This window comes from Gymnoscopelus braueri (assembly GCF_963280865.1).
Source record: "Gymnoscopelus braueri genome assembly, chromosome: 15".
Lineage (NCBI taxonomy): Eukaryota > Metazoa > Chordata > Actinopteri > Myctophiformes > Myctophidae > Gymnoscopelus > Gymnoscopelus braueri.
In genome coordinates this window covers 38,771,095-38,796,365 of record NC_137620.1, presented here as the reverse complement: position 1 = coordinate 38,796,365, position 25,271 = coordinate 38,771,095, and the positions used below count along the sequence as shown (strand labels likewise).

The window sequence follows — 25,271 nt, the reverse complement described above, 5'->3', positions numbered from 1 at the left end:
CACCTCCTTTATGACACACAGGCTGCATAGTGTGGCGTATTCCTGCTTCGACTGCGACACCAAACCACAGCAAACCTAAAAAGTACTTAAAAAAAAAAAATCTATTCTCTGATTATTTCTCGTGCCTTTTGTTTTCCTCTTATTTCAATGTTTTATCTGGTGATTGTGCCCTACAACTGTCCTGGGGATTGAGGGTGGGGGGAGGGTGGGATAGCGGAATGTGGTATATATACATTTCGTCTCTGTCCTTTTTGTGATACTATATATGAAGATGGTATGTATTGTATACTCGCCCCTGGGCTTTGTCTAAAAAACCTAATAAAAAGATTTTGAAAATAAAATAAAAGGGTGACCACCTCCTATCACTGCAGATGTGTTGTTATATTGTATTGACATACTGTATGAAATAATAAAATAAAAAATTATTCACCCGCTTTATTACAGTTGGATGTGTGTCGCAGTGAGAAGCGTGTCACAAGTCTAGAAGCACAACTCAAAGTGACTCCCTGAACTATCTTGCAGGCCTTCCTCCGTTTACTATGCCAGAAAAGTAATAATTCTACTCTTTAAATCTAGTGCATTCAGTCCTATCTCATGTCACTGTACTGACCTGAAGCTTGGAGATGATCTCCCCTTTAGTGATGTTGACCAGGTTGAGGTCCTCCACAGCGAAGGCAGGGTAGGAGATGATGGCCAACACACCTGCATCCACTTCCTTAGATATGGACGCCTTGGGCAGCATGGAGGTCAGGATGGACTGAAAGACAGGAAGGAGAGAGAGAGAGAGTTATTCTTTTTTTCACATTTCATCCAACACTTAAGACCGCCTCTCTCTTGATTTGTAGACCAAAGATGCTGCACACCAGAATATAAACATGTTTTAATGTATTATGAATGGGTGGATAAGTGCATGTGGCAGTATGTCATGAGTGTGTGCGTGCGTGCGTGCGTGCGTGCGTGTGCATGGAAACTGATTTTTGTGAATCAGATTTGAACCACATTCCTAAGTGGTTTGAAAGGCAATTTAAATCTGATCTCTAAAGATGTGTCTCCGTCTGGACACTCGGACACTGAGGCCTGATTTATAGTTTGTCATTCGACAAATATAGCGGATCCACAAGTTCACCACACAATCAACATCGTCGTACTACAGTGCAGTGTACATGAAGCATTACACAGCAACCAGTGCAGATTAATCCGATCTGATCCCTTACAAACAGCAGTGTGGGCATGAAGAGAAGATTTGAGAAACATGCATTTGCCTGCAGTCTGAAAAGAGGGTGACAAGTGATGGCAGAGTTGGTGACACGTTGAACGTGTGCGTGGGTCTTATAACCACTGTCTTCCTCTCTTTTTCACACATTCACTCCATCTTTCTCATAATGACTGTCCTCCTCTCTTTTGTGTGTGTGTGTGTGTGTGTGTGTGTGTGTGTGTGTGTGTGTGTGTGTGTGTGTGTGTGTGTGTGTGTGTGTGTGTGTGTACCTGACAGTGTTGTATATCATCAACCAGTGCATGGACCACAGAGCTGGGTCCTCCTTCAGCTCCAAACAGGTTCAGGTCATCCAGGGCCTCCAGGGCTGCCTGCAGGGCAGATCAAACACCACAACACAAGTATTACATGACAGCAGGGTATTACACGTGGGTAGAGAGGCCCTCAGAGAGGCCCTCTGGGAATCAGAGGGTCACCAGTTCTTCCCCACCACCAGTTCACTCAGGGACACTAAGCCCCTAATTGCTCCCTGGGCGCTGTATTAATGACATCCACTGTTCCTAATATAGTTATGATGGGTAAATGCAGAGGACACTGTCCAGTTGCGGAACTACTTGTGTTGGCGATCATCTGTAGTCGCGTATTACTATTAACAAATAAATGGTGCTTGTATAACTGTGCATAAAAGTAATATCACACTCATGCTGTTATCAGCACGGCTGTGATTATCTTCAGCACCCGGCCTGTAATCTCACGCTTATGACTGGATCACAGCTGTGTTGATATACAGTCCAACAGCACTCCCTCTAGTGTGATATTGTTTACTGAACCCTAGCGTCCCTATTCTGGGCATGTAATAATAGGTAAATATTTGGTGAAAACAGGTGAATATTCCACAAAGATATTCAAAGAATATATCGCTATTTGACATAAAACAAAGTATACTGTTATGTATAGGGCTTAAGTGGTTAAGTAAATCAGAGCAGAGGAAAGAGGACAACAATATAGTATTGTATAGAACCGATAACACAGCAGCACAACATGAATTCAAATCCCAGCCCAAAAAGAAAAGCATAATATAGTACAATAGTATAATTATAGTAGTATAGCATAGCATAGCATAGAATAGAACAGCATAAGGCAGAGTACGGTTTCAAACCCCAGCTCAGAGAATAACAGACAAAAGCATAATATAGTACAATAGTATCATTATAGTATAGTATATGGTATAGTATAGTATAGAACGGCATAACTGCAGAGTATGGGTTCAAATCCCAGCTCAGAGAAGAACAGACAAAAGCATCAAGTAGAATAGACACAGTACAGAACAGATAACAGCACAACAAACATCACAGAATGGATTCAAAGCTCTCAGCTCATGTTGTGTTGATGCTGTCAACACCACTGATGATGAATGTGACCTCCTGACAGGGTGAGTAGAGAATGTACCACTGTGGTGCCCCTTTCCATTAAGTCTGAAATTAGCCTGTGTGTGTGCATGTGTACTAGGTTATGTTGTCAGACATTCTTGGAAACCTCTGAGGTTTTACTACTACTGTATGAACCTGATACCCTCACAACCAACTGAACCAAGGATAACATGGGGGCAGCATGCCGTGTGTGTGTTTGTGTGTGTTAGGGTTAGGGTTAGTGAGCAGAACTGCAGATTTACGTTGCATTCATGCGTACAGTATGAATGAGAGACTGAGGACACATTGAATATATTGAAAGAAGTCGAGATTGTCTGCCTGTACACGAGCGAGCGAGCGAGCGAGCGAGAGATAGTGTGGTGAGTGTGACGAAGAAAAATAGCACGCGCGCGTGTGTGTGTATGTGGCTGGCAGGTATATCAAAGCAAAGTATTCATTATCTCCTCAGTCATCCATGAACCATTACATTCTCAGCTGCCCAACAGCGCTCTCTCTCTCTCTCTGTTCTCTCAGTGCGACCCCGGGGTCTGTGCAAAGGTCACATGTGGTGACTGAACTGAGGTTTCTATGCTAGTAGTAATGTTTATGGTCATACAACAGATATGTGTTAGTTACTTGTTCAGACCTTTTTGTATTCAGATTAACAAATGTGAAGAACGCCATTTAGATAGCATGTTGTTTAGGCAGATGCCAGGTTCATTGTTTATCTGATATCCTAGTTTCTTTGAGGCACTACATTATTCTCTCTCCACTCTACTTATGTGACTGTTTACCTTGTTGTTTCTTGACTAGGGTTCATGCTTAGTCTGCTTATTCTGATCTCGCTCTGGGTAAGAGAGTCTGCTAAATGCATAAATTGTCATTTTAACAGGCATTATGCATGCTGGTTTGCATAATCAACATTTCTTCATGAAAATATAGTGGAGATTCACTCAGACAGTTTGATATCATCTGAATTGACAAATGCCTTCTTTTCTTTTTGAATTGACAAGAGTGTATGATGAAGAGCATAAACAACTCTGTGGGACGGGTCCGGGAGACTCAGAGTGAACTAGATGATGTTAAACTGTCTTTATGAACCTACACCATTGATGCATGTCATTATGTGCATTCATACCAACCTTGGCCATGCCTATGGAGCTGGCATTCAGCTCGGTGATGCCCTGGTTCGTCTTGTCACCCCTTTCCCACATCCCATAATCCTGTGGGACACCAGAAGATGACCAATTATTGTCATAACACCACAACCTACTGTTAACACTTTGGGGTGAATACGTATGTTTGTGGCACCTTTGTGACACCAAACGCCTAGTACCCTTGTCCCGCTTTCTTTTTTTACCCCCCTTCCCCCCCATTTGTTTGGAGCACCCAGCCAAGCTGGAGGCACTAGAGGATTCAAACCTCTAATCTCTACGGTGGTGGACAGGACCTTTACCCTGTGCAACCAAGAATCCCCCTGTTTTAGCTCTTGCTCATTTGATTTTCCTATTTGTCTCATCTGTTTAAGAAAGTAGGTAGCTGATATATTGCACTTTTACCTTAGCGGTAGGTATACTCTTAGTTGCTTGTTTTAGAAGAGAATGCACTTAAAGACTTCTGGTGATTAGTAGTTTCCTTGCCTACGTATGTTGAATGCACTTATTGTAAGTCGCTTTGGATAAAAGCGTCTGCTAAATGACTGTAATGTAATGTAATGCTTTCTTTTCAAGAATATAAACAAAAACCACCACCTGATTTTTTGGAAGAATATAAACGGTCACCACCACCTGATTTTTCGGTCCCCATATCTCTCCCAGCTCTCCAACTGTCTGAATGGACGTGCAACATGTTTGGGGTATACATTATACAAAGAATGCTTACAGCCACTTTGTAGGCAGCCTCTATGTAGAACATCAGGTTCTGAACCACATCCACTTCATCTAGCGTGTAGACAATATGGAGACCTGGAACGAATGTGCATAACACACACACAAATAATTTGTTTATAGGCAAATGGACCGGTACTCTCTTCTGCTATGTGAGAGTAACTGTGCATTCTATTATTATATAAATATGAATCAGTTTGTTGTTTAAACTAGTATCCATGATATAGACTTATTCAAAGTGATGAGGATAAGGACTATAGACTCTATAGAGCATTCTGAATTGTAACACAGGCATCATCTGTGTTATATCCCAGTCACATGAGACAACACGATCAATACTCAGATTAATACCCTGAGCATTCAATCCAAGGCTAAAAGCATTTAATTTGCCTCACATGGTTTAACTACTGTTTCAGAGGAACTACGCCAATGAAAGGGAGCATCTGCCTCTCACACACACACACACACACAGTCTCACCTGAGGCAGTCATCTGAGCGAGGAAGAGGAGGAACAGAGAGGTGGCGTCCACCTGCAGATGTCCCCACTGGTCATCAGACACCACCGTCCCACACGTCCTGATGTTGTACTTGGCATGCAGGGAGTCTGACGTACTCTTACTGTACTTAAACTTCTCCACCTTATCCAGCTGTGGGCGGAAGAGAGTTAGAGAAATAGATTGTGGATATTGATGGCTAGATAGATGCCAATTGGCTGGTTTGTGAATTGTTTCTTTCTGCAACCTGTGTGCACATGTAGTCTCAATGTTTGTATACAAAATAACTGGTCAAACACAGACACTAGGGGGCGGGGCTCTATTTTCATTTCTCCCAAAGGGAAATTAACCAGTCCTTAATCTGTGCATGTGTGTGTCAGAGAAAGGGCGTGTTTGATACACGTATTTGTTTTAGCTCTTGCTCATTTGATTTTACTATTTTGTCTCATCTGTTTAAGAAAGTAGGTAGCTGATATATTGCACTTTTACCTTAGCGCTAGGTATACTCTTAGTTGCTTGTCTTAGAAGAGAATGCACTTAATACTTCTGGTGAGTAGTTTCTTTCCCTACGTATGTTGAATGGAATTATTGTAAGTCGCTTTGGATAAAAGCGTCTGCTAAATGACTGTAATGTAATGTAAATGTAATGTGTTTAGTTGTGCGTTGGAAAGATTGTGCGTTCAGCACTGTTGACATACCTGTCTCATAATGCACTGAAGAATCCCTCTCATTAGTTTCACCACACTCTAGAGAGGAACACAGACACAGACAGTGACATTTCCAACACAGCATCCTCTGTAGGCACTCAGGCACAGAAATATGACACTACTGTACTCCATGCCAACTGGAACGCTCTCTCAGCACAGGGGAAGGACACGGATGCAAGCATGCGCGTACCCACACACACCCACCCACCCAAACACTCACACACACACACCCACATACATACACACACACACACACACACACACCCAAACACTCACACACACCCAAACACCCCCCCCCCCACACACACACACACACACACACACCCCCACACACACACACACCCAAACACCCACACACATATAACCCCTGACTGTGCTTTCCCTGCAGGATAGGCGAGACACAATCCTTGAGCCTGGACCTATCCAAAACCAGGGGTGGGCAACCTTTTTGGGCACCTGATCACAGCCGTTTTCTAAGGCTTACGTGATCACCCAGTGCCAGACAGTGAAAACCACATCTTAATTATTATTATAGGCTGCTAAGTGCTAATTAGAATAACACCATTATAGAATGAGGTATTCATCTAATAATTAAACCTAACAAAGAATGAGTCAATAATGTAATTTTAATAATAAAGTTATTAAGTAATTCTGACTATCTGGAGAGAAAGGTTTTATGGAAATCATACAACAACGGTTGTTTTTGACGTTAGAACTAAGCAGCTGGAGACTTGCTTTCATTTTTCATTGCAATTGTGTCGTATTTGTCTGTATTGTCCTTTGTGTTAATGGTACAAGGAGATACCAGGGTTGTGGCTCTTTCGGAGCGGGAACTTTGGGGGGGGTGGGAGGGGTAACATACATTCACTGTTTTTGTATGCCTTTTGTCATAGACCTGTATGTGAAAATATAAAATAAAAAAACCTTAAACAGAAATAAGCAGCTGGTGATTCCTGAAATTGGCCGTAAACTCAGTTCTAACAGTTAGACCCTTCACTACGTTGCACTATCATCTTTTAAAAATCATTTTAGGGCAGTTGTGGCTTTATGTCACACAGTGTAGAGACAGGAAGCTAAGGACAGACAGGGGGAAAGTTTCAACACAGGTTTACATACAGAATCGAACCAAACATTGCACTAACCGCTGTCCCTCACATCATCTCTAGTGTCACACGTTTTGTTGGAAGCATAATGTAAAAATAATCCTGATAGTTGTCAATTTGTACACTTTTAGAGTTTAACTCAGGGTGTTCCTGTACCAGTCCAGTACAGTGTTGGGCTGTGGTTTGTCTGGATCTGATTCAAACAGCCACTCAGAAGTGGCATCCTTTACCAAGATGTTTCCCCTACTCCTAGTTTGATTGATTGATTGAATATTTTATTAGGCAAAAAATGTAAAACAGCACAGTTACATTTAAAATACTTTGTCTAACAGGTCCGTTCATAAAAGTCCTTGCGGACTTGTTTCCAATGAGGGCCTTGGTATTCAATTAATATACATATATAGTGGCACCACAGTTCGAATATCATTACAAAAAAAAAACAGCAAAAAAGATATCACTTTGTACAACAAAAAAATTAAAAAGAGGGGGAAAATGATATGTACAAGAACAGGGGGGGGGGGTCTGCTGTCTAACGGGAAAATGGTACTACCTCCTCCTTTGGCCACCTGAAAGGTGCTTTTTTAAGGCTCTTTTAAATGAGCCCAGCGAACTGCATGTTTTGAGGGATGGAGTTAGACTATTCCAATCCTGGGTGGCAGTGCTGTAGAAGAAGAATTTGCCCATGTTTGTTTTATGGGTGGGTGGTACCAAATTGTTGTTAATGCTCGCTCTGGTATTGTGACTGTGGGTGTCGCTAACCTTTTGGAGGTATTTACTCAGATATGCGGGAATAGGGGGCATATCGGGCAAATTTTGCATTTACAATTTTGAAGGCCAGTCCCATTTTTAGTTGTTTAACCCTGTCTTCCACCCTGAGCCAGCCTAGGCTGGCAAAATGGGTGGGAGAAAGGTGAGTCATGGGCCCCAATCCGAGGAGTAGCCGAATCAGTTTGTTTTGGGAGGTTTGAAGCTTAGTCTTCAGTGACACTGAGGTGTTGGAGTACCAGGAGGTGCAAGCATAGTCAAAAAGTGGTTGAATCAGGGCCCCAGAGAGGGTCCTGAGGGCCTGAGGGTTGACAAAAGAGGAAGTGGTCCAAATAAACTAAAAACATGAGCTACATTCCAGAGAATTGAGTCAAGTCCAATGCTAGACCAGAATGCATGATCTTAATCAATGGTTGTCCTGTTTACATTTTGCAGTGTGCAGTATAAGACTAGATTATAAGACTTGATTATCTTCTTTGCGATTATTCTATTGATGACTTGTTTGATTGACAGAGAAGCAGAAGTGTGTTTGTTAATTGTTTTGTATATTTTCTTATGCATTTGTGTATTTATTTATCAATGAATCGACAAAACAATCAGAGATTGATTTTTCATAATCGACTAAATTAATTTGTCTATTTTATACCTCTTTGAACAATAAAATAGCAGGTCTACCAGATCACAGCACATCACATGTTGTGAGCTTGTAGATGCACTATTTTTGATGTGCTATGTATCATTTTATTAAAATCCATCAAATCAATTAGTTTCATTAACTGTTAACTTGCACCCTATGCATTTAACCACATCTCAACAACTGTCAGACAGATGGATAGATTTATACACTCCACTCCAGTCTTCTCCTATCCAGTTACTGTCAGATCAGTGCTGTTCTAGGAAATGACTGGAGAGGACATGAAGCTATTCTAGTCTAGGGGTTCAAGTAACTGCTGTAAGGAAAACATTTGGTGTGTGTGTGTGTGTGTGTGTGTGTGTGTGTGTGTGTGTGTGTGTGTGTGTGTGTGTGTGTGTGACTCATTCAGCTGCAGAATGATGAATGACATGGCATGTGAGTGCACGTGTGTGTGTGTGTGTGTGTGTGTGTGTGTGTGTGTGTGTGTGTGTGTGTGTGTAACATGAGGCAGCAAGGAAATAATGTTTAACCCAACTGAACCATTGTGACATGAAAGCTACTGAAACCTACTACTACAATAATACATGCTTTATGAACGTTATACAGCACTTCTTACACTTATTATAACTGTCTAGTCTACTAGTAGTGTGTGTGTGTGTGTGTGTGTGTGTGTGTGTGTGTGTGTGTGTGTGTGTGTGTGTGTGTGTGTGTGTGTGTGTGTGTGTGTGTGTGTGTGTGTGTGTGTGTGCGTGTGTGTGTGTGTGTGTCTCTCAGTGCAGGGAGTTGAAACGGTTGAACAGTTACCATTTTCTACACTTTCAGTGTCAACAAAAGGTCTCTCTCACTAATAAACAATAAAAGCCTGGAGATCGAGGCTACTCTCGATCGACTCTGTCACTCACTCACTCACACTCACACTCACACTCTCACACACACACACACACACACACACACACACACACACACACACAACTAAAGCAACAACAACAATAGCCATGGTTCACATGACGCTTGTCATGGTATGACAGTCATGTTTCAGGGCTACAACAGCAACAACACTCACTTGGTATTTCAGGATGGTTTGATGAACAATGCGAGCATAGTTGTCGAGTTTCACGCCTGAGTTACTTCTGCTTCTCATGTTTGATCCTCACGAAAACCAAACAAACTTTAAACTTTGCATTCATTAAAGTACAGCCATTACTACACCCACGTCCAGAACACAGACTGTAAAGAGTCCCAAACTCTGACAGCAGTAACGGCGGACGGCGAGGTTTTTTAAGCATGTCTGTCAATAGAAATGAATTATTATGACATGAGAACCGACAGAGCTGCGTGTCTGGCAGCGTTGCCAGGTTTGGCGAGAGAAACAAGCAAACAGGTGAGTCTATGAAAACAGACGGCTATTTGAGCTCGAGCTTGTAGATCGGCTATTTTCAAATAAAATCTTGAAGAAAAATGTGGAACATTTTAACACTGCAAATCTTGTATGGGGGTCCCTGGCATACAATATTTTCAGATGGGGGTCCGCAGACCAATACGCGCCTTTAATTTGGGGATCCTTGACATGAAAATATTTGAGAACCGGTTTAAACATTAGGAAACAAGCCCAAATAAGCAACTACACTAGAAACAAGACCCCAAAAAAACACAACCAGCAACTATCAATATTTACAAGCAACTTTACAGAAAAACAAGGCCAAAGTCGCTTATAATAAGCAGATCTGGCAACACTTATGGGCGGGTACTAACCTTACCGTCACCAGGCTTTCCACACTCTGCCCAGTGGTGGAAAAAGTACTCACAGTTTTTACTTTAAGTAAAAGTACCAATACTGCCATGTAGGAATACTCTGTTAGGACACGCCACGGCCACACCCACACCAAACCACTGCCCACAACACAACCTGAGTGATACACTCAGATTGTGGCAGTGGTGTGACTGAAGGCCTGGTGTATGTCCTGAATGTGTGTGTGCACGCGCACGCACGCGCGCGCACACGCACGCACACACACACACACACACACACACACACACACACTCAGCCTGGTTGTGCACATGACTTCCACACATTTGTTACACATTTATACACATAGGCCTACATAATAATATAATATAATATAATATAATATAATATAATATAATATAATATAATATAATATAATATAATATAATATACAAGGATACTGTTACAGAACAACAGTTTTTTATCAATTAGACAGGAGGGTGTAGTAGTTGCATGTGTTAGGCCATAAATAGATCCATTAACTTCTGCTTTATTCTGTATGTGTGCATTTGTTCACCTTTTTTGGTGCTCTCTGTATAGGCTTGTGCGTGTGTGCAAGCACCAAGGTGTGTGTGGCTGAGCGTCTTACCCTTATTAACTCTATGGTCTTACCAGACAGGAAAAGGACACTTCAGACAACAAGAAGCAGCAGAGAGGTCTATGTCAAACATCGTAGCCGTCACTCTGTTAGTGAGTTCCAGTCAGTTTGTCAGAATGGAATTTGCATCAACCTATATAATATCATGTGAGTACTTTATGTCCATTTCATATTTAGTTGACTATAACCATTGAACTTTATTAAGTTGAGGCTAAGCCGTTTTAGAACACAGTATTATATTAAATGGCACAGGGATCCCTACTTTATTAACAAAAAAAGGTTATTAAGGTGCTGGAGAGATGGAGCAAATGCAGGCCCAGGCTGATAATAATAATAATAATAATAATAATAATAGTAATAATAATAATAATAATAATAATAATAATAATAAATGTAATAATAATACATTTTATTTTTGCAGTTTACATTTGAAACAAATCTCAAAGTGCTACAGTACAGAATAAATACATTCGCATAAAAACAACACATTAAAAAATGTCTAAACATGGGGCAAAAACCTGGGGGATAAAAACCAGAAAAGCTAACTGAATACTTTATTAAAAAGGTGAGTCTTTAGTCCTCTCTTGAAAACATCAACAGACTGTGGAGCTCTCAGGTGGTCCGGGAGAGAGATCCACAGTCGAAGGCCCGGTCGCCCATGGTGCAGAGCTTGGTTTTGGGTGGGTAGGGGCAGTTATCGTTTCCAGAGCGGAGGTTGCGAGTGGAGGTTTGTGGCTTGAGCAGTTCCTTGATGTAGAGGAAGGGGTGGTGGAAGGGGTGGAGGGGGCATTACGGTGGATGCATTGATAGTGGGGTACCAGGACACTCAGTCATTTCAAATTCATGTGAAAGTTAATTTTTCACTTCTAATTTGTAGATAATGGTCTTGATGCTGCCAATTAACATCAAATTACTTCAGATTACACCTCACTTAGACAGTCTGGACAGTCAGTCATTTCAAGTTGTTGTGAAAGTTTAGTTTTCATTTCTAATTTTAAGTGAAGAGTCTATAGAACAATTTTAGTTTGAGTGTCAAGAAACCAGATTGAAATGTTTTTGGTTTTATTTTACCCATTTTCCAAAATAGCAACAATCGAAATTAGTCTACATGTAGGTCAGATTTCCAAAAATCTTAACCCTGAAGGCAAATTGTGTTAATTTATGGCAGGTGCTGGATCCAAATCTGCCATATATGCCCAGCTCAGAAATGTCTGATAATGCCTCAAAATGCACCATTTAGAGATAACCTTTTGACTAAACCAGGTATAAACTGGATTTCTTTTTGCTTTATTGGGTTTTTATGGGGAATACAATAGCATGTTCTGATTAGAGATATAATGTGAGGAAAGTGCTTGTATTGGGTAAATTGTCATTTATTGGTGAATAGGTTTTCCAACCAACTTTATCCAATGACTTTATGACATATCTGCTGTACAATAAGTACTTACAATATATTTATTTGAAAAGCTCCCGACCTGGGGACTGAGCTGGGCCATCAGGTGTATAGGGAAGATGGGCTACTCAATGGGGATACAGTGAAGGGACATGGCCCATTATGGGCCTGGAGGATGTGAAGGTTGGTGCAAAGCTCTGTGAAAGGTCTGTGAGTTTAGTGACCCTACAGTAGGATGCCCCTTAGGTGGGTAAAGGGGAGTATGGGGGTCACTGGATAGATCCCTGGGCACTTGGACCATGGAAGATCAAAGTTATGGGGACCAAGAAAGCACTGCATCGGCTGATTCCCTTTCCCATCTCATAACAGCTGCCAAAAAAATAATGCTGTAGAGTGGGGCGCACTTGTGAGCCCAGGAGGAGTGCTCATAGTCGGTTAGAGAGAGTGTTGATATGTGAGTCAGTTTCTGGTGATGGTGGTTCTAAGAACTCCATGTGGTGCATGGCTATGTGTAAGGCCGACAGGGTGTCCCTATGTCGGTCTGGATCACTGGATAGTCCCGCTCATCCCAAGTGGACCTCCTTGCGGATCTGCTGGCTCCTCCTATGCCCAAGATAGGTGCTTGTGGGCAGAGGTACAGTATAGCGATGCAGGCCGGTCTCCAGTGGTGTCAGGCAGACAGGGATATCCATGTCAGACTGGCTCACAGGAGAGTCTGGTTGTTTCTAAGCAATATTACCAGGGGTCATCATCAGTGACTTATCATTAGTGGCATGGGCTGTTCCCTTCTCCCTTCTCCATAGTTGAACAACTCCAGAACAAAAACACAGTGTCTGAGCACAGGTGAATACAGAAAGCAATGCTTGTCTGTCCAATAGCAGCAGGGACATGGCCCCTTATGGGCCTGGAGGTTGGTTACACTAGGATCATATGGAGGAGAATGGAGCACAGGGCATCATGGACTGCTTTTTAACACCTTCCCCGGGCCTAGCTGTTAAAAAGCTCCAGATAAAAAGCAACAGGCAAAGGTAAACCCTATCCCTGCTACACTCCGCCTCCACCTGTGCCTAGACACCCAGCAGCATTTCATTCATAATGTTCCATTGTAGCCTACTCACAGCCCTCTTGGAAGCAGTACAAATCCAAGTTCATGTTCATTGCTGTTGCAAATTACAAGCCACATTGTAGTATAGGCTAATCCACAATGAAATGATCGTCCTGTGGTGATTGATCAGGGAGTGTTCTTTAGTCATTTGAGTTGAACTAATACTGTGGCTTTTCCAACAATCTAAACTAAAGCCACAGTTCTTGGTCAGGGGGCAGGGGCTGTAGTCTTGTGTCTCGCTTTGTTTAGGCTACAATTAATCGCGGAGATCCAAGAACTTGAAGTTGCATCTATCACTCATTTATTTTGACCTGAAATAAATATAAGCTCACAATGCGTCGCATCGCGATGCATTGTGAGCTTGTAGATCGGCTATTTTCAAATGGCCGAAATGTATATAGGGCTGAAGTGTGTTTTGTGATAATAATCAAAATCTACAAAGTAACTATAGGGTACAATATTTGCCTTTGAGATGTAGTGGAGCAGAAGTAAAAGTATTGAAAATTGGAAATACTCCAGTAAAGTAAAATTACCTCAAAATTGTACAGTAGCCTACTTGAGTAAATGTAGCTACTTAGCTACTTTACATGACTGCGAGAGAGAGAGGGGCTGGAGTCGCAAAGCGAGTGTGGTTAATTCAGCCAAAATCTGTCACAAGCGTTTCAAATCTTAGCTCTGATCGGCTAGTGATATATCCACACAGTATGATAAATACCAAATTGTGACTGTTAAGTTATATCATATAACTTAACAGTCACAATTTGGTATTTATAAACATACTTGTTGATCGTGTGGATTACAGAGAAATTTGAATGAAGTGGTCAGGGACGTGCTACGCACTTCTGGATCTCTTTGTGTCAGTCCCTGTGACATGTGGTTCGGGGCCCCAACCAGAGCGGCTTAGCGCAGGCGGTCCTTGAGTAAATCTTTACACCACTGTCGATTGGTCTATCCAGCTCAAGTCTGTATCATGTCATTAACCGGGGGGAAGAAGAAAGAAAAAAACATGTAGGTAAATTGCTATTATCACACAAACCCTCCAGCTGCCACAAATAAAATATGCAAACAAACACAATTTAAATAACTTTATGAGGTTCAAACGAATTAACAATGCATATTTTTTGCGCTGCCAAGGAACATATTTATTTCGGCCTGTAACAGACAGTAACAAACAGTGGTGTAAAGTAACTAAGTACATTTACTCAAGGACTGTACTTTTTGAGTACAGTCCTTTTTTCCAATTTTGTCCAATGTTTTACTTTACAGCAGTATTTCCAATTTTCAGTAGGCTACTTTTACTTCTACTCCACTACATCTCAGAGGCAAATATTATACTTTTGCTCCACTACAATTATTTGAACATTTAGTTAGTTACTATTTAGATTATTATTACAAAACTTACATTAACCACTTTATCCCTATAGCACACATTTCGGCCATTCGAAAATAGACGATCTACAAGCTCACAGATCTTGTAGATCTGCTATTTTCAAACATTTTTTTATGCTTGTCATACATTTGAAAACTTGTGAAATGGGACATTCTGCATAATGAGTAGCCTATACTTTCTAGTTTTGGTACTTTAAGTACATTTTGATACCAATATTTTTCTACCTTTCAAGTACATTTTTTATTCCGGACTTTTACAGAGTATTTATACATTGCAGTATTGATACTTTCACCTAAGTAAAAAATTTGAATACTTTTTCCACTGACTGTATCCATGTCCAACCACGACGTTAGTGCCAGGAACCACCATATAATATTGTTATGGTGTCCAATGTTTGCAAACAGTTTCACTTTATAAGGTTTAAAAAAATAAACGTATTATTTGCATGAAGAATAAAAGGCCAAATTAGTCCAAGAGGTAGAGAGAAGAAAAGAGAGAGAACATCTAGAAGAATGTGTTAAAAAAAGAGAGGAAGGGAGTGGTTATAAGACAGATAAAGAAATAAAACACGAAAAGAATGAGCATGAAACATTTAAACAGGAAACAAAACGCCACCCCCAAACACACAGAATGACACACACACGCTCTCTCTCTCTCTCTCTCTCTCTCTCTCTCTCTCTCTCTCTCTCTCTCTCTCTAATGTGTACTGGTTTGCAGGGGCCAGTGGCTGGGCCAGTGGCCGGTGGGCCACCAAAAAATATTTTTGCTCCCGTTTTAGGATTATTATTATTATATTTCATAATCCATCCTGATTGGCTAAGATTGGCATCTAAAGTTTGCAGAAGTGGCTTGTTTTGATTGAACAAAATGCCTCAAATTATAAACGAAGCGTCCGATTGCTGTGAAACTTCGCACGTTGCCGTGAAACTTTGCACTTCCCACTTGGCAGAGGAAGACATGCCACCCTTTTCACATTGTCCTGTTATAGCGCCACCAGGAGGCCGATTCTTAATATAAAGAATGGAAAATAAACTTTTTGATATTACTCCTACAGATTTTGTTTAAACAACATGCAAATTGATACGCATTCTCTCTAGTCATGTGATCAAGACGGATCAGTCAGATCTTTCATATTCCATCCTGATTGGCGAATTTCGAACATTGCTGGCCCACAATAACCTACCTGACCTGGCCGAGACCTGTGCTCCGAGGAGCACTTTTTCTAGTTTCATACTATTCTATAGTTGGATAATGAAATATTATTCATGTACTTTGCAAACTGAAAGATTATTGAAATGACCTTAATAACAATTATAATTAAATGAACTGAACCATGAAATGAAATTAACAAATTGGAAGTCTGAATTGATAAAACAAAGTTGCACTTTACATGAAGTTGCATGACACTGGCTTAGTTCAGAAAAGGTAAGATAAGACTGGGCAGGTCTTTTATTTTTTAATCACATAATGATCTCATTAACTTCACCCTTCACCCTTCCACACAGTGCTGTATCTTCTCATCTGCTGTGGACCTGCTCAAACAGATGGTGAGACTAGACAACTGTACACCCTAAATGTTAATTCAGGGATTTTCAAACCCCAACATAATCCACCTCATAATAAATGAATGTATAATTGTTATGATTCATATAAAGTAAATATATTGGTCATTTGAATAGTCTGTATTAATATTGTATGTAGTTAGGTACTAGTGTCAATCCTTTCACTCCCCTATTCCCTTTGACACTACCCTGAAACACAGAGCACTCTTGTTTCTCTTTACCATAAGACATGGTTACCTGTTCTTCTGTAGTTGCTATAACAACCCTTGTGGTTACAATGGCAATGTGTGGCATCATGACAAAACCTAAAACAAGGTATTAATTAGTAATCTCGATCTGCTTATTGTAACTCAACAATTGTGTAATTGCACACAATCAAACTGATGCACAGCATAGCATAAAGGATTTCCTCAGTGGGTGATATAATAATTTGTTTTAGAAAAACAGAAAAAAGATGATCTATGCATCCTCAACTGACTTCCACAGATGAACACATTGCAGGCAGTCAGATGTGGTGTTGTTATTCTTTCATCTAATTATAAAACCGCTCAATTTGGGATTATAGACATTTTGGTGTGCACCTTTTCCAACATTAATAAAACATGAGAATGCCAAATTAGAAAACAAGCTCTGTTTTTTTCACATTTGAATATTCAGATCTTAAAATGATCGGTTGGCCTGCCTTTAATGTTATTTACAATGACAATTAGCTGCTCAGATCTGATTAGAACATAATGTCTACAGCAGGTATAGAATGTATCTCTCACTCTCATCCCCTCTTTCCTTCTCATCCCTTCTTTCCATCTCATCCTTTCTTTCTTTCTTTCTTTCTTTCTTTCTGCCCCCTCCCTTCTCCCTCTCTCTCTTCTTAGTGTGTCTGAGAGTCAGACCAGAGAGAGCTCAGTTCTTTGTACGTGAGTCCATCTCACTGAGCTGTGAGGAAGAAGGGAATTCTATCCTAGGCTGGTCTGTGAAAAGACAGACCACTGACAAAGGGACTAGAACCTGCAGCAATGGATGGGGAGACATCCAGGGTATGTATTGGAAGGGATGGATAGATAGATACATGATGTATTTTACTGCAACTGAAATCATCTTTCTTTTCATTGTGATTCTGTGTAGGAGGGTCCTGTATCATGGTGCCGTATCGTTGGGATGGGGGAGTTTACTGGTGTGAGTCCACATCAGAAGAAAGCAGCAAGTCCATCAACATTATGATCTCTGGTACAATCAATATAATGACATCAATATAATCAATATATTGCGGTAGGTAGACAGACATAACTGACTTACTATCACCGTTAACACAAAGACATATATAAGTTCAGTACCATTCAAGAGGTCAATGTTATTTGTGTCCTTCTAGTTCTAACGTTGACAAGCCAATGCTACGTCTGTTCTCTTGATGAAGTTTTAAATATAAATCAGGGGTGGGCAACTTTGATCATGGAGAGGGCCACTATATTTCCACACTCACTCCAGAGGGCCACATTGCATATACTGTCGAGCCATTCTATGTCACACAAAAATAGCAAAAAAAGGCAGATCTACAAGCTCAAAAGGCGTCGCAGTAGATCTGCTATTTTTGAATTGGAATTCAAATTAATTTTTTGCTATTTTTGAATTGAAATCCTGAAAAGTAACATTTTAATTTAATGTCAAATGCATTTCGTTATACTTATGTTAACTTTATGAACTTAAAAAAGACAATAGAATTGTAATACTAGTCATTAAGCTACAACTAACATAGTAGTAACAATTAAAGCGGGTCATGTTTGCAATTGTAACAGCTGAAATCAATAATATATCAGTATTCCGATATTAACCTGAGGGCCGCATTAAGTGATGGTGGGGGCCGCATGTAGCCCCCGGGTCGCCAGTTGCCCATGTATGATATAAATGATCACTCATCTCCCGGGTTACTTCCAACAAATCTATGTCAGGAGAATTAATAAATTCAGTCATTTTAATAATCTTAATGAATACACCTGCTGTTGGTTCTAGGTGGAAATGTGATCTTAGAGAGCCCTATACTTCCTGTGATGGAGAGAAGTGATGTCACACTCCGCTGCCTGTCCAAAGACAAGACAACTGGTAATCCATCCTCTGACCTCCCAGCTGATTTCTATAAAGATGGATCCCTCATCATCAGGACTGAGTCTACAGGACAGCTGACCATCCACAATGTTTACAAGTCTGATGAAGGATTATACAAGTGTAACATCTCTGGCCTTGGAGAGTCAGCAGAGAGCAGGATGGATGTGAGAGGTGAGTTAGTCATACAATAATGCAAAATAAATCAATTAATTACACACTAAGGGCGCTATCTTGCACCGCCTGCTGCAAATCGGAGCTAAGCACAACACAGATGTCATTGCTAGTTTCAATACAACGCAGCTGTAATTTTCACGTCCATCGTCAACATTCCATAAAAGGAATTGGAGACCCTGATTTGTCAAATTTATGTTATGCCCAAAACACACCCATAACTAATTCAGAGATTATATTAAACCCCCTTGTACTGTGCGTCTAGCTTCTCTTAAGAAAACGCACTGTTTAACTACCAAAATTGGCCCTGGATATACCCCCAACACATTTAAAATCTGCGCCCGGCGTCCTGCGCCAAACACATAGATTGTCTAAATATGGAAATATGAGTTTAAAATCCCTGTTAGCAGCCCTATAGAAGCAGTCCTGCTCTGTTACACCCAAATGATCAAAGTGGTTTGTACCGACCAAACAAGTGTCCGTTCGACATTGAGATCTCACACACTCACTATCAGTGCTAAAATAAATAAACACAGTCTGATTTGCACTGGTGCTTCTGCCCTTCAAAATGATAATCTGTAAATATCTGCTGAGACAGAATTGAAATGAATGACATTTAAAAGAGATTCACAGCTCTTAAAATGTGTGTTTAAGAGGAATATGTCTCATTCTGCTTCTGATTCTCTGGTCTCCAAATCAGACCCTCCCTCTTTCTCTCTGTCTCCCTCACCCTCTCTTCCTCCCTCTCTGTCTCCCCCTCCCTCTCTTCCTTCCTCTATCTCTATCCCTCTATATTTCTACCCACTGATGTGTGCTGGAGTCTTCATCTTTCTGCTGATTCTGCTGGGTCTGTGTCTCTGGAAGAAATGCAGAGGTATGTTAATGTTCAGACATATAGACATACAGCCATTTAGAGAAGCTGTAAGAAGGACCCCTTTAGCGCCAACGTCATTACGTCAGTGTTAGCTGGAGGCAAAACAAAGGAATAATGCATTGAACTCACATCTGCAGGCTTTCCTTGGTTTCACATACATTACACGCACACCTCGTTTCCATAACTGCTATAAACCCAGACCAAATCGGCAACCTGCAAAGCAAATTGATCCCAGTCTAATCACAGAACAGCTGCCACTGCCAGTCAAATAAAAAAGACAAAGACAACTAATAAAATGACAGGATTGGACTGAGGCGATGATATAAAATGCTTGTGTTTCTAAACTGTTGTAGGTATGGATATATGTCTACATGTTTGTCATGTCCATTCATCAGAAACAGAACTAGGAAGAACTAGAAATAATAGATTACCGATATTTCTCGTAACGTAGTCCCTTGTTTTCTTCTGAATCAGAATCAGACTTTATTGTTCTTATAGAGGCATGGTGGCAAAAACAAACTAATTTCATGGATTGGCATAGATGTGTTGAGTGTCTACTGTGTTCAGCAAACGTAGAAAAAGTGCTCCTCGGAGCATAGGTCTCCGCCAGGTCAGGTAGGGTATTGTGGGCCAGCAATGTTCGGAATTCACCAATCAGGATGGAATATGAATCACTTGACATCACTTGTGTAGGAGTGATCTAAATTTTTTTGTGTGCAAAAATCGGCCTCCTAGTGGCGCTATAACATGACAATGTGAAAAGGGTGGCATTTCTGGAAATGGATCTTTTTTTATCGGCCTCCTGGTGAAAAATGGGCAGAGTTTTTTTTTTTGGCCTCTAGGGAGTGTGCGGGCAAAGTTTCACACTGTGCTGTTATAGGTAAAAACGCGGCCTGTTATAGCGCCACCATGAGGCTGATTTGAAAAAATTCGGGTGGCATTTCTTCCTCAGCCTTGTGGGAATGTGCCTGTAAGAAATAAATACTCCTGGTGGCCCCTGTCAGCAGGGAATGTTGAGTAGGAGGTGTTGGACGAAGGCTCCATACGTCCTCCCAGTGGGGGCTTTTCACTGGTAGGTGAGCCAGTAGGGTATAACAGCAGTGGCACGTTGTGGGTTGACTCTTTCTCTTCTGCAGGGTGTAGGAGGACAGTCAGTGAGTCAGGCGGACAGAGTGAAGATGTGACTTACGCTACTGTGACTGTGAAGCATGGAGCTAACCACGCTGCAAGGCCAGGCAGACAGGGTGAGGATGTGACGTATGCTTCAGTGACTGTGAAGCAGGAAGCCAAACACAGGAAGAGGAGAGGTAGAGTATCTCACACCACACTGAGCTCACACACAGAAACATACTCTGGTCTCTTTTTGTTGTTTAGTGTGCGTGTGTGTGTGTGTGTGTGTGTATGTGTGTGTGTGTGTGTGTGTGTGTGTGTGTGTGTGTGTGTGTGTGTGTGTGTGTGTGTGTGTGTGTGTGTGTCTACTATTTTAACACAAGTGTTGCACATGAAATGCTCAGACATAGTTCAGTCCACAAAGCATAGGACCACAATGGAAACAAATAACTTTTTTGTGTTATCCTTTTAGCCTAAATGTCTTACTGAACCTCTGTGCTGTTTACATTTCTGACTAAAGTATTCAATCATTCAATCAAAGTCAGGAAACTTTGCAGTTGCTGCCGGCCGACTATTGGTCAGCCTCAGCTCTACGCATCGATTCACAACCAATTAGACAGTCACTTCACTAATAGACTGCCCCATTTAAACGGGAAGTTTAGAATGAAAAACAAAATGTCTTTATTATAGAGCCAAATCACAAGACACTTACAAATGTGCAGAGACACCCACCCCCCCACCCCCACACCCTTAGTAAGCATTTCTGCGATGGTTGCAATGGGAAAACTCCCACTTAAAAGGAGAGTAAATGGGCCCTATTTAGACGATCTATAGTGCGTACCAAAAAATCCTAAAGGGGGCGTCAACAAGTGTCATTTGGTAGCGCGGACATCTTGGTGGGGTATAAACAGGTTGACTTAAAGGGATATTTCACTTTCAAAAAAACTTTGGGTCATTTTATCGTCTGCTCAGGCTTTTGTGAGCACCCCGGACAGTTTTTAATTTGCATGATTCAGTATTTAGATATTTGATATTCATTTTATAAGACACGCCCCCTTCCTATACAAACCCATTGTAACTTCAAACTCCATTTTAACCATGTTAAATTCATCGGAAACACCCGTCCTTGGTTGTGGAGACTGATATTGTCCTTCTAATACGTGAGGAGACCGTGTTTTTTCAATCACTTTTTTCATTTATTTTTGATATTTTTTTGGGGGAAATAAATAAATAAATACAATAAAAAATATAAATAAATAAATAAAAAAAGTAATTGAAAAAACACGGCCCCTCACGTATTAGGAGGGCAGGGTGAGTCACCAGAACCAAGGACGGGTGTTTTTGATGAATCTAATCTAAGTTATCTATCCATTAAAAATGGAGATTGGAGTTATAATGGGTTTGTATAGGAAGGGGGCATGTCTGATAAAATGAATATCAAATATCTAAATACTGAATCAAGCAACTTAAAAACTGTCTAGGGGGCTGACAAAAGCCTGAGTAGACGATAAAATGGAAAAAAAAAATGTGAAATATCCCTTTAACATTGACCCCCACCAGTATGTCTGCAGCTACTATGCCACGCCCCCGTGGTGACGACACGTTGGCAAGCACTATAACGCAAGGTCTAAAAAGCACCCCTGCTTTTCGCGGGGTAGTAGCGGTAAAGATTATTGGACTTCATTAGAAAAAGTCTCGAAGCAGTTACACTATACATATGCATTTACATACCTTCTCAGAGTTGTTGTGTTTAGACCAGTGGAGTAATATCTAGTCATGTAAACACTGCATTTCAAATGTAAATTTCACAAACCTCTTAAAGGGATATTTCACTTTCAAATAAAATAAACATTAAAAATAAATATTTTTAAAAAATGAAAAAAGTTATGGCAAAATCACGGCCCCCTCACACATTAGTAGGACACTCTAATGCGTGAGGGGGCCGTGATTTTTCCATTACTTTTTTCATTTATTTTTAATATATTTTTTAAATGTTTATTTTATTTGAAAGTGAAATACCCCTTTAACTAAGTTTTGCTGTTGTCATTCTCCACCAACCTATGTTGCATGAACATTAGCCTAATCCATGCATGATTTCAGAGAGGGTTGATGGAAATCCTTTATGATTTTAGATTAGAGTAGGCTTAATCACTGCTTCGTTTCAAGTGGGTTAATGAGGCTTATTGAAAACAGCTGAGAAACCTCTATTCAAGGAAATATACATAATGTCAGAGAGGGCCCTACAGGAGGGCTGGGGGGCGGTCCACATATTTGAGTGTTAACCTACGTACTGTATATACTACGTGTACATTTAGGTTACATTAACTGCTCCATTGGCCCAGTCCATAATCCGTCATTGCCTAAAAGCAGATCCATTAGACAAACCAAATGTACTGCTCATTTTACATTCATAAAACATATGTATTCTCTTTCTTTTTTCTCCAGACCAGACCTGAAGGACAAGACATCTACTCCACTGTGAAGATAAATACAGGTCAGCCACAATGTACACAGCTATATGCTGATGGGTTTTAACCAAAGAATCAGTCTGGTTTACATGAAGGAAGAACAGTCCTAGGTAATGATAAAAAAAAGTATAATAATAATAATAATAATAATAATAATAGTCATAATTTTCATCTGCACATGAGTACACACACCATTGGTAATGTAAGCCATTAAACCACAATGTCTTTGTTTCCTTCTAATATGTTAGTCTGTTTTGTATGGTTTTATCGTGTTACAGATGGAGATGTTTGAGTGAAGAAGAGAGGAAGAGTTCAATGTGACAAGTGCAAGGTCAACAGCTTCGGTACCTCGCAAACACACACTGACACACACACCTACACCCACCTGTTTGTTAACCGCAGTGGTAGGAACAGTTGTATGAAAACCATAAAACATTTGATTCTGTGTCATTAAAAAAAAAAACGCAATAAAGGGTATTTATTAAATATAGTATATAACATAATTAAATATTCAAATATCTTTTTTGACACAGAATCAAATGGTTTATGGTCATGATTCACCAGGAGCCTGAATGGATTGGTTCCAGGCTTAAAATATTTTATATAAATATTTTCTGAAATCTCTATGGGGAAAAATAATGGGTCTGTGGTACCACAAAATGGCCACCACTGCTATGCCCTAGATTCAGAGATGAAATGCAACCACCTTGCACCTTACTTTGCACCAAGTATCCATCTATTGTACATAGCAAAAGTAGGACACATCCCCAATGCATGTGTGCCATGTGCTTTTTAGACCATGGGGTACTGTAAGGTTTTGTGGTGGTGGAGGACCTTACTGAGGTGGACAGCGAGGTGTAGAATGATGAGCCAGGCAGAGATGGTTTCAGAGTTGTGCCATTTACTTATATGCCTAAACCTTTTACAAACATTTGGCCATGACAGTGCATGGTTACAGCATGTCTCAGGCTGGCAGATAAAAAACAGACCCCGCCTGGTTACCCAAGCTGGTACACATATAACCCCTGTACTATACCATCACCTCAATAATACTGTCAGGGCACTGTCACATTCCCCCTCTAATACACCCTTCAAGAGAAACATCTACAGGCACTCAATTACCAATTACAAATACAAATACAATGCCAATACAAATCAAAACATACGTCTAATCAACTAAAGAAATACCAAACAAAAACCCAAACCAACATAACCCTTCCAGCCACACCCCTCTCTCTTCCTTGGCCCTTGGTACAACCTGACAAGTTAGTTGCCAGGCTTAGGACCTTGAATGCTAACATTATGTACATTGTTTGATGTTTCTTGGGTGTTTGGGACTGTAGACTGTAGATTATATTGTAATGTAAATATGACATTGTAACTATGTTATTACTTGAGGTATTATTAAGATTGTTTTGTTATGAGTTATTACACCATATATTTGAGATTGATTTTAAAGATTTGTTTGAATTTTAAGTTTTTAACTGTCTGATACTGTCATACTGTAATTTGTATTTATGTAATATAATGTACTTTTTTTGTGTGGACCACCACATAGAGTATCTGCTGCTATTGTAGTAGCTAATAAAGATCCAAATAAACGGAGATCGAAGATCCAAAAAGAATTTGGCCGGAGATTAGCTGATCACAGACAGAAGGACACACGGACGGTCGGACAGGGGGCAAAATATCTCTCGCCAGGCCGAAACAATAAATAAACGGCCTTCTCCTGGGTGCATTGTGCACTCCCCTTAAAACCCTGCCTCCAGGAAGCAGACCTCAAAGAGAGGATTATGGATGCCCACAATAACAATACAACATAATAACTCAATAACCCAAATAAACGTAATATTAGCATGTCTTGTCAATCACAACAGTCGATATGCATCTGTTGCGTCTGTTATTCACCTTAGTGAGGGGGTGTTCTTCAGCGCCCTCACAGGCACCTTGTGCCATCTTCTCTACCAGTGCTTATTTTATGTTAAAGGAGTACTTCACCCAAAATATTACTTATTTTCTATCAATTTCACACCCCATGAAGCATTGAATTCATGGAGATTTTTTAGTTTTTGTTCCATTCCTAAGCCAATAATTTGATGACCGGGTGTATTTCCGGTAGGAGACACAAAGAGACTCTTTTGAGTCTCCTACCGGATACATTAGCATCTTTCCGCCGCTAATCAAATTATTGGCTTACGAATGGGACAAAACAAAAAATATCCCCATGAATTCAATGCTTCATGGAGTGTGTAATTGATAGAAAATAAGTCATCTTTTGGGTGAACTACTCTTTAAGAAAATGAGGTGCTGGATCTCATGAGCCTGATTTTGTTAAACATATTTTTTCATAAATTAAATATATTTGACCATAATAGCCTAAGAAAGGCCAAAAAACAACAAAAGGGCTACTGTTTCCACATTAAATAATGCATTTATTTAATGCTAAATATTATTATTCATGAACGATTCTGTCCAGTACCCTTTGTTTTGATAATTACATAATGTA

General features: G+C 40.4%; 2 protein-coding genes across 12 annotated transcripts in view; one reads left to right on the top strand and one right to left on the bottom strand.

The window, feature by feature from the left end:
- LOC308101181 (phosphorylase b kinase regulatory subunit alpha, skeletal muscle isoform-like) overlaps positions 1-9,479 on the bottom strand; it is a 28,884-nt gene extending 19,405 nt beyond the window's left edge. For all 3 annotated transcript variants that reach the window (XM_080450557.1, XM_080450558.1, XM_080450559.1), the window contains exons 1-7: positions 9,275-9,479; positions 5,701-5,748; positions 4,987-5,155; positions 4,504-4,586; positions 3,765-3,845; positions 1,486-1,584; positions 611-757 (exon numbers count right to left, since the gene is read on the bottom strand). In XM_080450557.1, coding sequence (XP_080306683.1) covers positions 611-757; positions 1,486-1,584; positions 3,765-3,845; positions 4,504-4,586; positions 4,987-5,155; positions 5,701-5,748; positions 9,275-9,352 — 705 coding nt within the window. In that variant the 5' untranslated portion in view covers positions 9,353-9,479. The remainder of the gene's footprint in view (positions 1-610; positions 758-1,485; positions 1,585-3,764; positions 3,846-4,503; positions 4,587-4,986; positions 5,156-5,700; positions 5,749-9,274) is intronic.
- LOC308101185 (Fc receptor-like protein 5) overlaps positions 1-25,271 on the top strand; it is a 223,304-nt gene that overhangs the window by 169,712 nt on the left and 28,321 nt on the right. The window lies entirely within an intron of this gene.